Source organism: Paramormyrops kingsleyae, chromosome 23, assembly GCF_048594095.1.
Source record: "Paramormyrops kingsleyae isolate MSU_618 chromosome 23, PKINGS_0.4, whole genome shotgun sequence".
NCBI lineage: Eukaryota > Metazoa > Chordata > Actinopteri > Osteoglossiformes > Mormyridae > Paramormyrops > Paramormyrops kingsleyae.
The window spans coordinates 3375468-3389986 of NC_132819.1; the positions used below are offsets into that span (position 1 = coordinate 3375468).

The 14519-nt window shown below is 47.9% G+C and overlaps 1 protein-coding gene across 5 annotated transcripts; it reads left to right on the top strand.

Moving 5' to 3' along the window:
• The first annotated feature begins 1050 nt into the window (after positions 1 to 1050).
• On the top strand, positions 1051 to 14472 carry rxrba (retinoid x receptor, beta a). Of its 5 annotated transcripts, none has more exons than XM_023796178.2 (12): positions 1051 to 2042; positions 3336 to 3523; positions 4182 to 4335; positions 4473 to 4652; positions 5635 to 5658; positions 6492 to 6652; positions 6873 to 7002; positions 7352 to 7484; positions 8947 to 8988; positions 9569 to 9660; positions 9842 to 9947; positions 10556 to 14472. In XM_023796178.2, the coding sequence occupies exons 1-12, from the start codon at positions 2027 to 2029 to the stop codon at positions 10701 to 10703; spliced, it is 1374 nt and encodes a 457-aa protein (XP_023651946.1). In that variant the 5' UTR covers positions 1051 to 2026; the 3' UTR covers positions 10704 to 14472. The 5 variants fall into 5 exon arrangements, with proteins under 5 accessions (XP_023651946.1, XP_023651945.1, XP_023651948.1 ...); XM_023796176.2 differs by having other exon boundaries at positions 1059 to 2042; positions 3336 to 3553; XM_023796177.2 differs by lacking the exon at positions 5635 to 5658 and having other exon boundaries at positions 1053 to 2042; positions 3336 to 3553.
• Positions 14473 to 14519: the final 47 nt, after the last annotated feature.

Genomic DNA, 14519 nt, shown 5'->3' on the forward strand with positions numbered 1-14519 from the left:
GAATTATTGAAGTAAACTCAATAGGCTCACTGCCTTCGTGTTACAGATTGATTACATATGAATATTCATATCATTTATGAAACTTTTTTCGAATGTTAATTTGCAAGAACAATTTCCAGAATTTGAGGCGTGTTTTAAAAAATCACCAGGTTTGGCAGGTTTTTAACTCTCTAATTACAGAAAAACCTTAGTGAACAGATACTAAACCAGCGGAACCTCATCTACCTCGTTTTAATCGTAAGTGTAACGTATATACTTTATCCATATCGGTTCAAAGTAACACGAGATTTTGAGTTTCTATGCAATAGACCATACGAGGTGATGTAATACCGATAATGATCAAAAGGATACTTGTTCTGGTAAACCTAGTATTTCAAGATGTGCATAAAGTGAACGAGATTTTCTATGAAATGGAAAGAAAGAACGGGGATTCGTATAAATATCTCCTTCACATACACGGTTTTGTATCACATTAAGAATCTGCTACGGCTTACGCTGTCTCGGAGTCGGCAAAGGCATTCACAGCCTGGTGATTAAATCCTTGGGGAATCTTTTTCTCTCTCAGCAGGTGGACTTAAATGTCAAGACTGTCCATCTCGCATTCCCTATACTCCTGGAGACCAGTACAAACATGGTCTCCAAAGTATACTGCGATATGTTGTACACTTCTTTGGAGATATTATTTTGTATAAGTTTTAGCATGCAGTATATTCTATTTGTAAACTCAGCCCTATGTCTAATTTCTAAGGTTTCCTACAATGTAACAGCTAGAAACTCTTACATTAAGGTCGGATTAAGTACTTTAAATAAGATCATAAACCAAATGAAATATAAAATACAAATACACGATTAACATTTTAATGGTATATGAGTAGCGTAACACAGGATATCACATACATGAGAATAAACAAGAATGCAAATGAACCTTTTGATCATTAAATCTTACGTCCGCATTCCTATAGACAACTAGTTTCTGCAGATAAGAGGAAAGGCTCCCCCTGTAGGTAGACGACGGAAATAGCATGCCAGTTGGCCGACAATCGGAATTTACTAAAGTAGACACGTCCTTACTTATTGTCGTGTAAGATCAAGTTACTTAAAGTATGACTGTAATATCCGTATAGAATAATTAAATTATTTAGGAAATTCGCTATTTTATTTATTGATGGCAAACCCTTCGATGTTCGCGTCGCTTTTAGCCCAGTCATTTTGGCTCAAAAACTCGGCAAGCTGCAGCTACACGCCAGGATCCGAAATGGCGCCCATTCCCCCCGTTCCGACTGTGTATCGAGTTCAGTTTCCACTCCAGAAGGGGGAGGGTTGACGACGAGACAAGTGTGGGTGAAGGAGGGGGGTGGGAAAGGAAGCGAGTGCAGGCCCAGCTTCTCGTTTTTCGTGGTTTTCATGCCCAGATTTCCATCGTCTAGACGATAACGTTAGCGAAACTAGCGCGGCGGCCTCGGCCGAATACTTCCCGGAGACGAACCACGTCGGATTTCGAACCGCCAAGTTACCGTTTCAGCGGCTAGCGGACGGACGTTTAAGTTTAAGGACAGCTCTTTTTAGGAGCCAGCTACAGGAATTTTCATTGCATCTGATTTTAAAAGCGGACTTCGTTGGTTTGCTTGCAGGTCGTTCCGTCCGAATCTTTCATGCAAGATCGGTCAACTTATTAAAGGTTTGATTCGCGCAGAAGTATAATTTTTGGCTCTGTTAAGCGGCGTAACCCGAATAACAAACCTGTTTGCCATGGGCTCCGACATGAGATCCAGTAGCTGATACAACACGCAGACCGCAAAACTTGAAAGCGCTGTTTCGGTACGTGTCGATACCCGGGTGCTCATACTCGCTCGGCTCCTGTATTTCGGATCACCCGCGTTTTCCACGCTGCGAGCCCCGGGTTGATATTTTCGGCCGAGCTGAACGCTCCCAGGGCCGGGCCTGAGTCCACGGTCTCGAGTTTTAGCCCCGACCGGAGGCTCGGTGCGTCTCGCGGCGCCTCGATTCCTTTCAGCCTCGGCTCGCCATGGGCGACAGCAGAGGTAAGATTAGTTTGGTGTCATCGGTGCCTGTTAAATGTTTCCTAAAACTCATCGTCTGCGGGTATAGCCATACAATGGGAAACTTACGATCAAATTCAGTTGTGGAAAAGGGGGATATTTAGGAAACTTCTCAACTGTTTGCCATGTTGTTTTTTGTTGCGTGGTCCTGTTTTTTTTTTTTTTTTTTTTTTTACCTTTTGCTGTAATGCGCAGTGATCTCTATCTGCATTCTCCAAGCCATTTCTTTTTACCATATATAGTCCTTATTTGCAAGCTGACCCAACTATTAATGAAATTTAATCACTTTGCATAGTAGATCAGTGCAGTTTAAAACACGGCAACGTACCGCTGTGGTGTAAATTGAATTGAAAAAGGGACATACTGTAAATGCTCACTCAGCCATCTTAATTTTTTTTGGATCTAGTCCGGTGCGACGGTGTCCGCCTTTAAAGCGTCTCCATAACTTAATATTTGGCTGCTGGACAGGCTGCTGCTTTTGGCCGCGTACGGGCGAACGCTTGCGGTTCGCCAGTGGCACCTTGGGGCCATCTGTGCTGTGAACCTGAACTCCTGTCCGGGTCCCAGCCCGCCGGGTCACGTTCCTGCTTTCAAATTTCCTTTTTTAATTTTTAATTTATTTATATATATATATATATATATATATATATATTTGTAAGAGAAGCGTTCTTGCAATGTCCTGTATATTTCAAATGAAATCATCCCTAACAGAGTGATTAGGAGGTTGTTCAATATAGGAAGCCACCTATTTTTCTTCTGTGACAAAACATCGAAGTGTCTCGACAGGTAGAGCGCAAAGCCCTACATTTATCTAAATGTAAAATCTCCGTAGATTTATTTGTTTTTTTTAAGTTCCTGGTTCAGTTTCTAGATATGAGGTAGTATTGTTACAATGCATTATTTATGCCTTTTAAAATGTATTTTTAGTTGAGAACAAAGGTATTCATAATTATACAAAAGTGATTTCATGAACCCATTCCAGCTTAATTCGTGGTTTTTATTTATTTATTTCCCCCCCCCCCCCCCCCCGGTATTGGTATTTAATCTAATGGAATGCTAAGTGTCTGTTCCTTTGTTTCTGCAATTGAAGACTTAAGCCATTCATACAAAGCACATATGAAATTTATTTCTTGACTCCTTTTAGGTAGGAAGGCCAGCTTATCCTACAATAAAACCACATGAAAATGTTTTCTGAGCCTGAATGTGATGCACATTAATTGGAATACCCTGAATCTGCCAGTTGACCATTCTGTTTCCTTCCTGCCCCCCCCCCAGATTCTCGCAGCCCGGATAGCTCCTCTGTCTCTTCTCCCCCGTCGGCTCAGCGCTCGCCGCCCCTGGCACCCATGACTTCACTGCCGCCCATCACCTCGGCTGTCAACAGTCCCATCAGCAGCATGGGCTCGCCCTTCTCCGTCATCAGCTCCTCGCTGGGCTCGCCCTGCATCCCCGGCACACCCTCGGTGGGTTACGGCCCCATCAGCAGCCCTCAGGTGAGGGCCGGGCCCCCCCGCGGTGCCCTGGCATGGGTGTGTGTTCTCCATGCCATAACAGTTGCATTTGCTGTTCAGGTCATATTTGGAATTGTGCAGCCTGGAAGACAAGTTGGGAGAATTTGGCATCATGTCTGCATAGGAGAACAGCCTATACATTAACAAACAAATAAAACAATTCTCCAGCGCTTCCATCTAGACCTGGATGTCCGTCATGCAGTTACAGTGACTGTTGGTGTTGAAATTTTAATGTGATTGAGCCACAAGCTTCAGATTGAGTCTTTCGTGCAGATGGTAATCTAGATTGTGTTGCTTTTATGAGCAGATGTGTCGGGGAAAGTCCGCGTGATTCTCTGGAAATCCTCGACCCTCATCCCACTCCTGACTTTGTAGATTAGTATATTTCTCACTTTAGAGCTGAGTCTGTTTCCCACCTACATGGTTTCATGCTCTGGTTAATTCGCTCTGTGCAAAACATTGAATGTCAGACTAACAGATCAGTTGGGTTTTCCAGATTGGCCAGATTGACACACTATTTATCTACAACGCAGGTTGTGTCCCCCTCCCCCACACACACACCATCCGTTGTCCCCGTTTTCTCTGTCTGACCCGTTTTCTTGGATCTCAGATAAACTCCACGGTGTCCATGTCGGGGCTGCACGCGGTCAGCAGCTCGGACGACGTCAAACCACCGTTCGGCCTGAAGCCCATGTCGTCCCACAGCCCTGGGCCCGTGCTGTCCCAGAAGCGCCTGTGTGCCATTTGTGGGGACCGCTCCTCTGGTGAGCATGGGGGGGTTTCATATGGGAAAGGGGGGGGGAGAGTTCTGTGATTATGAGGAGCAGGCATTGCTTAAGCTCTGCACGTGCTTTTGCTGGCCCTGCTGTAAATGCCGTTTCTGCAACCCCCCCCCCCGCAGGGAAGCACTACGGTGTCTATAGCTGTGAGGGCTGTAAGGGCTTCTTCAAGCGCACCGTGCGCAAGGACCTGAGCTACACCTGCCGGGACAACAAGGACTGTCTGGTGGACAAGCGGCAACGTAACCGATGCCAGTACTGCCGCTACCAGAAGTGCCTGGCCATGGGCATGAAGAGGGAGGGTAAGGCTGGGGTGGGGCTAGGGGGGCGGGGCTAGGGGCACGGGCTTTGCAGGGGGTTGGGGTTGTGGGGGTGTGCCGTTTTAGGCCAATTTATCTCCATTAGAAAGTGTGATCGACCTGACTAGGGTGGATATTCCTTAGGTGTGAGGTTCTTTTGGGGGGGGGGGTCATACGTGTTTCTGATTAGAATTAAGGGCAACGCTTTGAGTATGGTGGACATGATCGCATGGTGCTCCAGGCTAGTTTAGTTCCTTTTAACTGACCAGGTGCAGAGGTTCCTTCAGTTAACACAGCAGAGAGGAAGGAGATTTTCAGGCAGTCTGAGCCCAGGAGGGTGTGGTGAGGAGGGGGCAGGACGAGCCGCTCATCACTGCAGGGCTGGGACAGCAGGGGCGAGGGCTCAGTCGGCCATAATGGCCAGCGAGCCCAGCCTGTGCTGCTCCACTGGGTTTAGTTCAGCACGTGTTTATTGACCGATGTCGCACAGGAGAGTAAGGGCACACAAGCGCCATGCAGAGATGCTGGCAGTGGGATAGCGCCGTTGATGGAGCCCTGTGTCAGACTTTAATGATTAAGAAACTATATCGATCCCAGGGGGAAATTCTTGAATGCAGTGATGACCCGGCATTAGTTATGATGCAGGTCTGCAGGGTGGCGGTTCAGCTGGAGTGTGTTTCAGCCACATTCAGGCAGGGCCAGCGGGTAGGAGAGAGTGAGCAGTTTGTACCGGTGACCTCGAGGGTCTCTGGAGGTGTGTAATGCTGAACCGGGGCTGCTGACCGCAGTGGGATGAGTCACATGTCGCTTCAATGTAACTTTGGGCAACTGAACTGTAAAATCTGTAATGTTAATGTAAGTGTTTTGGGGGAAGGAATGAGCGTGGAAAAAAGTCGGAGAGGGGGAGATTCGTAGAAACTAATCCCTGTCCTCCCTCTCTCCCTCTTTGTTTCCTCTCGTTCTCTCTCTCTCCTCCCTCCTGTAGTGGTCCAAGATGAACGACAGCGATGTAAGAAAAAGGGAGCGGGTTGTGTGTGCGTGAGCGGGTGTGTGTGTGTGTGTGTGTGTGTGTGTGTGTGTGTGTGTGTGCGCATGTATGTGCGTAAATGTCAGGGTTTGAGGGAGTGTTGGAATGAATGCCTTCGCCTTTCAGGGCTGAATTGTGCTTGTGCTAAGTGGTGTACTTAAATTTGCGATTCAGTGCTCAGAAATGAACATTAGACTGCTTTTTAAATTCTGCTGTTAGTCCATTTCCCCCCCCCCCCCCCAAGCCTTTTCCAACACATGCATAACATTGCATCTCTACTTAGATTATTTAGGGGTAGAATTTCAGTTTGACATGGAGGGTTTGGACCTTTTAATTCTTCACAATATTAATGCAAACAAACGCTATAGAGGAAGACAGCAGGATCCTGGCATATCTTTGGTTTGTTTCCTGATTGACTGGCAGGTATTTTGAATTTCGTGGCTGAAAGTGAGTTTTATAAAAAGGTGGGGAGTGTATTGGCTATGCTGTGAGTGGTGTGAATCGCATCACCGCTCTGTCAGTGTGATTTTGTAAGACACCCTTCTGTATCTGGTTCTCTGTGGATCCTACATGTAGGAAGTCTTCTGTCGAGCTCCTCTCGCTCGGTCCATGTTACACGGGGCTTGGATGCAGGCGTGAATGTGCATGCAAGCCGCTTAAACTAACTAGGAAATGTATATATGTGTTTCTCTCTTCTTCTCTTTTCTGTCTCTTTTTCTCTCTCTCGTCTTGTTCTGTCCCCTGTGCTCGGCGCCTTCGCGCCCCCCCCCCCCCCCCCCGTTATATCTCGATCACCCCCCACCACGAACGCACAGCTGTGCAGGAGGAGCGGCAAAGAAACAAGGAGAGGGACGGTGAGGTGGAGTCGACCAGTGCTGTCAACGAGGAGATGCCGGTGGAGAAGATCCTGGAGGCCGAGATGGCGGTGGAGCAGAAGACTGAGATGCACGCGGATGGGAGCTCAGGGGGGAGCTCGGTGGGTGCCCCCCCCCCCCCCCCCCCCCAAGTCAGCGTGGATGTGATGTTAATCCATGGGACCATGTGAAAGGAAATGGTGACACATCTTAGTTCAGTGCATCTCCTGGCTTAGTCAGGCAGCCCGTATTGAGGCTCACGATGGGACTTCTGTTTTCTGCCGGTTCGGCTTAATGCGATATCCGGTCCAGCTGACTTAACGCTGCCCACTTTGCCTGTAGCCCAACGACCCCGTCACCAACATCTGCCAGGCCGCCGACAAGCAGCTCTTCACCCTGGTGGAGTGGGCCAAACGCATTCCACACTTCTCTGAACTCTCGCTGGACGACCAGGTCATCCTTCTGCGTGCCGGTACGATCCCGTGCCCTCGCCGCCTTCTGGCCCTGTTCCCCGCTTCCCCCGTCAAAATCGCCCTCCCCAGCATGTCCCCCACGCTCTGCCTGGGGCCGCATTTTAACGGGTCAGTGCACAAGCGTGTTTCAAGCACCCCGATGGTTAAATGTTGAGGCATCCGGCCCAGGTGATTGTGGCCAAACACAGGAACAGGAGACGCACGCACCCCCCCCCCCCGCTTTACTGCTAATTTAATTGGGAGGAAAGCCGACAGGAAGAGTCTAACTGGATTAGCTCGAGGCCGGGATCGTCTGCCAAGAGAGATGGCTGTTTCAAAACTGCCCCCCCCCCCCCCTTTCACCGGCAGGCTGGAACGAGCTCCTGATCGCCTCCTTCTCGCACCGCTCCATCACGGTGAAGGATGGCATCCTGCTGGCCACGGGGCTGCACGTGCACCGCAACAGCGCCCACAGCGCTGGCGTGGGTGCCATCTTCGACAGGTAACCCATAGGCCACTCCCCCCCCCCGCCCCTGTGGGCTGCTGCCTCGCCCCACACCGACCCAGCTGCCATCCCATAATATAAGGGGCCCGGCGTGTACTGCAGAGGCCTCCATTTAATTTTTGCTGAAATTCAATACAGGCATGCAAATCTACTGTGGGAAGCAGTGTTAGCAGCGTTCCTGTGTTAACGCACTAAATACAGCAGGACTGAATGTCGCCTATTTTAAAGAAACAGACACAAGCTGAAGACGAAAGCGTAGCCAGTCGTAAATAAGGTGGCGCAGAACTACCATTTGGTGTGTAAATAAGCCAGCGTGGTTTACCAGAGCTTTTTTCAGCCTGTACCGTGGTACAGCGGTTTGCAGGTATGGGCGTCGCGAGACTGGCCCAGACGTAACTGGGTACCGAAAGCCATCTCCGGTTTCCCTTCAGAAACCAGGACACAGATAAGAACTGCGGGGGGGGGACCGGGGACAGGGGGGTAAACCGGAGAGGAAGGGTCACCTTTCATAGCCCCCCTCCCCCCCTTTGTCTGGGGAGGTCCTTACACTGCCCTCACTTGCTAGCTATTGTAAAAGAAGGCTTCTCAGGAGTGTAATTCAGAGTCCTTTGAGAGGAACAGTGACGAGCAGCAATTGGTTAGTATTGGTAACTAATTAAAACGGTACTCCATTCCGACACTATACCAACATTGTCACCACAACACTCTAATGGCGATGTCACTGATTCCACCCTCAACGGCGGAGGCAAGTCGCGCTCGTTAACATGAACGAGGATCGTCGACTTCAGCACTGGCCGGAAGAGTGCCGGTCCGCTCCGATTCCAGGAATTCTCAGTAACTGGCTGCAGGGTTTTAAGTTCTCTGTGGGTGTGTTGTGCAAATATTTACTGCTGCGTTAACCTCGTTACCATGTGCTCGCCATTTAGTTCATATTTTCTTCGTTTTTATTTGACCACGTGATAATGGTTATATATTTTTTTTATTTATAATGTAATATTCCGGAGTTCCGTCGCTGTAAAATCACCGCCCATGGTGTTTAGCAGTAAAACCCTTGTTCTCACTTGGACATATGCTGCTCTGTTACCATAACTACCATGTTAACATCCTCCAGCCCCCCCCCCACACGGCATGTCCTGCAAATCCTACGGAAGCTGGGTGTCTCACAAGGCCCTTTGTACTTGAGTTGTATCTTCTGATTAATCCCCCTGCGACTTGCTAACTTCCTCCAGGCCGTTTAACCCTCTTGAGAAGACTGAGAGCTGGAACTGTGAAGGCCCAAAAAATGATTCATTCTTTAAAAATTATATTGCACAATGTATGTTGATTTACTTGATTTGCATCACATTTTGTCTAAAGGCTGCAAGTCGTTTGCAGTAGAGACCGTCTTTTATGTGTTAATCCCAAGGAATCCATGACAGCTGTGTAATGTTGTAATAACACGTTCTGATTGAATACGCAGGGAGAGTGCGCACAATGCAGAGGTTGGGGCCATATTTGACAGGTAATATCACCACTACACGCACAAAACGACTGTTTTCCTGCACCCTAACTGATCGTTAAGGCATTGTGAATGTGGGGGAGGCGGGCGATGCGTGTTCCAGTGACGGCAGCACCCGTGTCACGGCGGGGCTCAGCCTGTGTGCCCGCGTGTTCCCCTCTGCGTCCGTGCCACCGGTCAGGGGGCCGCAGTCCAGGGCCGGGGCATTGGCACGATACCCAGAGGCCTTATCGTCGTCTGTGGCCCCCGTTGGGTAGGGAGGGGTGGGAGTTTGTTAGCCGTAACAGAAACCAGAGCCCTGCTCTGCATTTAATAGCACCAGGGTGGTACCGTCAGTTCGTTAATCGCCGGCGGCAGGAGAACGTTTTGATAAGGGTAACCGGAGCCGGCCAGCGGATGGCGCTCACAAGGATGCCTCGAACCCGAGACTACGCTCTCCTGCCTCTGGCTTCTCAGTGTGAATCATTTGGTCCTCTCCCCCTCATTTGTTAGAATGTGCTGCAGGAAAGGTGATGTAGGTCAGGAATTACATGTCTTTGCCCCCCCTCCCCCCCTCCTGTCCTCTCCCCTGCCCCCCCTGCAGGGTCCTCACAGAGCTGGTCAGCAAGATGAGAGACATGCAGATGGACAAGACTGAGTTAGGCTGTCTACGCGCCATCATCCTCTTCAACCCAGGTATGAAGGTCACATGACCCCCACTCCCTAACCTTATCCCTGGCCCATCGGCCCCATCAAGCCGGGTTTGTCACCCTGAGGCAGTTGGGGGGGGGGGGGAGTAAATATCACGGTGCTGCTCTCACGTGTCATGTGACTCCTCGCTTGGCAGTGTGACAGTGTCTGTCTTCATTGACCCTAGATGCCAAAGGCTTGTCAAACCCCAATGAAGTAGAGCTGCTGCGGGAGAAGGTGTATGCGTCGCTGGAGGCTTACTGCAAGCAGAGATACCCCGACCAGCAGGGCAGGTAACTCCAGCGCCCCCTGCTGCTTGCATGTTTTGCTTGAAGGCCTGAAGTAATTTTCTAGCCTCTGGATTAGTTTTAGCTTCTAATGTGTTTTTTTTGTTTTTATTTTAAAGATGTATATAGCATTAAATAAAAATATTTCAGGTTGTTTTAGTAATTTTATTTTCAGACTGAGTGAAAGTTGTAGAGCTATTTTATGTCTGATCTTCATGTAATCTACCATGAATACGCAATGTGTATAATTGTTCTCAATGGGAAGAACAAGTTCCTGCTGTTAATGGTTAAAGAATCATTACATTAGCTATGTAATATTCACAAAATGGTAACAAAGTATATTTGACTTTTTTTTAAATTTCGGAAGCGATATTTATAGTTTTTCATTTGGTTGTGTTTTTTGTTTTAAACACAATTTTTGTATCTTATTTCAGTTTATGAAAATGTTTAGTTTTTCTTATTGGTGGTATCCTTGGCATGAATGTATTGTTAAATTTAGCGTTATCCAATAGGTTCCCAGTTGGCCATTTCCCCACCGTGCGATACATTTAAGTTCGGTATGATGTGATGTAGCCGCTCGCCGGCGCCTCACTCTGGGCCGCGCTCCCCGACAGGTTTGCGAAGCTCCTCCTCCGGCTGCCGGCGCTCCGCTCCATCGGCCTGAAGTGCCTGGAGCACCTGTTCTTCTTCAAGCTGATCGGCGATACCCCCATCGACACCTTCCTCATGGAGATGCTCGAGGCTCCCCACCAGCTGACATAGTGTCCGGGTGGCGTGGGAGGGAGTCCCGCTCTGCGCTCTCTCCGCTCGGCCTCCCGTGGGCCCGGTCCCGGGGCTGCTTGGTCTCGGCTGGATTCTGGTTCCCCTTTCTGCACCGTCTCCCTGAGTGGCACAGGCAGGCACGAAAGACCTTGTGCGGTCAGAAATACTGTTTTCTATTTCCCGTACTATTTATATGAAGCTAATCGCCACCTTGTATCGTTCAGTTTTTAAAGCTAAGTGTGTGTGTGCGTGCGTTGCACGCGTGTGTGTTAAAGTGGCTTTAAATTTCTAAACTCCGACTGCCAGATCCGTGTGAATCAGGGAGCGATCTCGTCACTTCGAGTGGTGCAAGCGGTGTCCCGACCCATTCAAACAGGCCCTCAGTTCATACCCAGGCTAGATCCGTACGTCATACATGTTAGTGTACCATTCTAGACCCACCAGGCTATTGAGTGATTCATAACCACCTGATGCTGTATGCTTTTAACTCATAGTACCCGGTTTGCATCTTATTTCGTTAGTGTGCTTTCATAGGATATCTTCCGGAATTGACACTGAATCTTGCATGACGTATGCAGTTGGTGCTTGAGATGAACTTGAAGTACTGTTCTCATGTAATGAGTATATTTGCAAATTGAAGTCCATTTTCGGCTGGCTTTTGCAAATGCCTCTTAGATTCCTAGTTATTATGCAAATCTTGGTTGTTTTCAAGGTCAGGTATATGGAATATGCTTTTTTTTTTCCCCCCCGTAAGGCTTTTGCTCATAGCCCGTTCTACCCTGTAGCCTGCATCTGTTGTCTGCCATTTTCCCAAGCTTTAGCGATTAGCTGTGTCCCGTGTTTGCTTCAGCCCCACACCGTGCTACTCAGCCGACGCTAAATCGTTTTGCTTTGCGCCAAGAACAGACCAAAGTGTTCTCTGGATGGGAAATTGCACTATGAGACACAAACACCCCATATGGATCCTTCGAGAGGCAGGAGCACACTGACCTGCTCGATGTCCGGCTTCCAATGGGCCTTTTGGCCTGAAAGTCCTCTAGAACTGAGAAAGAGGGGTCCTTGCGTTTTGATCTCCAAAGAGGAATCCGGCACAGTTCAGTATGTGTGTGCTATTAGCTAACTGGATTTGCAGCAGAGACTGTGTGTATCTTTACACTTGACAGAGACACTGTTTTGTAGGGGGTGCTGTAGGCACAGGCAGAAACATGAATGACTGAGGGGAACGGAGGGTGAATAAGGTGTGCCATTACCTGATCACCTGGCAGGGGAAATCAGTTTTTATTGCTGCATCCTTACTGACTGTCTCATTGTCTCAGTGGCTTGTCTGCCACGTGCACTATTATCCTGCGCACCAGGGGGCGCCCTCGGGTGTCAGCCGGGTTAATCTTGCGGGTTGTCATAAGCTCTTGCTGAGCTGCCTGGCCTTGGGGATGGTCTTTCTATCTCTCACATTATTGGTTGAGTTATTAAGGGGCAGAGGTCACGCAGCTGTTAAAGGTCAAATCTTATTGTCTGCAAACTGCAGCAAAGTTTCACGGTCAGAGATGATTTTTTTTACTATTAATGTTTTCCAAGGTTTATTAAACACCAAAATGGTGTGGAAGCTACCAAGTAATAAGGATGCACTGTGACACAAAGCCGTTTGATTTGGCAGAATCCAGCGTAAAAATGGGGAAATAATTTCTTCTATACAGCTTTGCTGAGCTGTGGTGAAAACCAGCCATGGAGGAGAGTGTATGTGCTTAGTTACAGATATTAAGCTGACATTTGGAGGGTATTCGTGACACAGCGTGCACGGAGCCCACTTACCAGACATTGAACAGTGGTCCAGTTTTTTTTCTGTACATTGGTGCTACGTAACGTAAAAGTCTGCCTGGAAAGTGCTCCGTGCGTCGCCTGAGCACGTATGCATGCATGTAGGCCCACACACGTATGCACGCTTGCACAGGTTCAGCACTGGTGATCCCAGATGCAGCTAACGTGCATGAACGTGATTTTACTTACACACACAAACACACACACCTGCGCGCACAATGACAATTATGCAAGCGCACAGAGAGCCCTCAGTGACCCAGAGGTTTGTAAATTTAGCTTAACTGTCTCTCTGTTTCTTGGACCATCGTTAGAGACTTAAATGTCTGTGTTAACAGTTAACACTCCGATATGTAATTTATACATAGAATTTAGCAGGTACTGTGCAGTCCTTACAGGGTAATCTGGAGAATCAAACGTACCGCCTATTAGGTACAAAAGCTAGACAAATGGGGGGGGGGACGAGCCCTCTCCTGCCCGTCTGTCTGTAAATGGATCATGATCACGGCTCCCTTAAGTGTGTGTGTGAAGTTGTAAATACACAGTGACTACAGGAGCCGCTTTGCACTAGTTGACGTGGGAACCGGCGGATGTGGTCAGCCGCAAGGAGCTGGGAGGTCTGGCGGAAAGAGTCCCCCCCCACCCCACCCCCAGCTAATGTGAAAATGAATCTGCAATCGATTGGGGTGCTCTAACATCCTTAGGTATTTGTGCCATCCACTCTAACCTTGTTCAAAGTAGGCCAGGCAGATCCCACTCAATCTTTATGTATTTGTACAACCGGAATCCTAATGGACAGAGATGTTAAAACATCTATGTGCTGATGGGCAGTTGCGCTCCTTTCGTGCTGGCAGACTAACTGATGGTTTATAAGGTCGCTGACTGTGTGTGTTATAAGGTCGCTGACTGTGTGTTAGGGTGTGTGCGACACGAGCGTGCGTGTATGAGTGTGCTTAGGGGGTGGATTATCGGCCAGAAGCGTGTAGGAAAAAGTAGTGATGAGATTAACAGTTTAGTTTGGCTGTCTAACCGGTTTAATGTCCTATGAGCCTGTAGCTACCTTTCCTGAACTCAAAGACTCTGAGTCAGTGACTATGTTTTACGATTACTTGATGATTATTTTTTTTTTTTGAGCCAAATTGCTGATGACAGATGCTTATATGTCAGATGTCCTTTTTCATGGTAGTAAGGTGGCTTTATGCTCACCTTTGGTGTCGCCTTCCATGATGGGCCGGGCACAGCTGTACACGGTCTCGGGTTTTTAATTTTTTTTTTTTTTAAACCATTTCGGGTAACTTCCATGTGCATGTAATTCTCCCACCACCAACCTTCCTTAAAATGCAGCTGTGGTGGAGGGCTGCATAATGCGCAGGGATGCAGTAATGCAGAATGCGCCGATGTGTGTGCTGCGGTGGTGCCCTGGCGCTTAGTTACCCTCGATTCACTATGCTAAGGCTGCATTGTACGAGTGCAGGTGCCCGTGTGTTTAGCTTCTGCCGTGGACTGCTGCATTATCCTTTTTTTTCTTTCTTTTCAGTCTTCAAGATTTTTTAATGCATGTTGGCTTTCCGAGACCAGTCAGCTTGCTTAAAAATGAAAGCTAAGGGTATGGAAAATAAAGCAAACTTGAGTGTAATGACCATTTTCGAAGGTGTCCATCTGATTCCCAACACAACTGCCATTCTTTTGATGATTTTTTATTTTTTTTCCTTCCCCTCTCTACTGACTGCTCTAGTCCATCTTTATTCAGGAGTATTACGCAAATGCAAAACAGTTATATCAAATGGAATCTTAATTTCTCTCTATTTTTGTCTTCTATGTATTTTGACTCCAACATAACTTGGAAATGATTGACTTTGTGTTAAGAAAAAAATGAATGAATGTAATGGTTTTTGGTCATTAATTCTGCAACTTTCTGTTTGATGTATCATGTCAAAGTAAAGGTTTTAATACATGACCATTTCAGACTTCTGTTTCATTATTTGATGGCTGAGGACCTGCAGT

Bases quoted from the DNA above. Each gene is read 5' to 3' on its own strand.
- rxrba (XM_023796176.2), top strand. The intron at 5,659-6,491 runs GTAAGAAAAAGG...ACGAACGCACAG, and splicing joins CCAAGATGAACGACAGCGAT to CTGTGCAGGAGGAGCGGCAA. The intron at 7,003-7,351 runs GTACGATCCCGT...TTTCACCGGCAG, and splicing joins GGTCATCCTTCTGCGTGCCG to GCTGGAACGAGCTCCTGATC.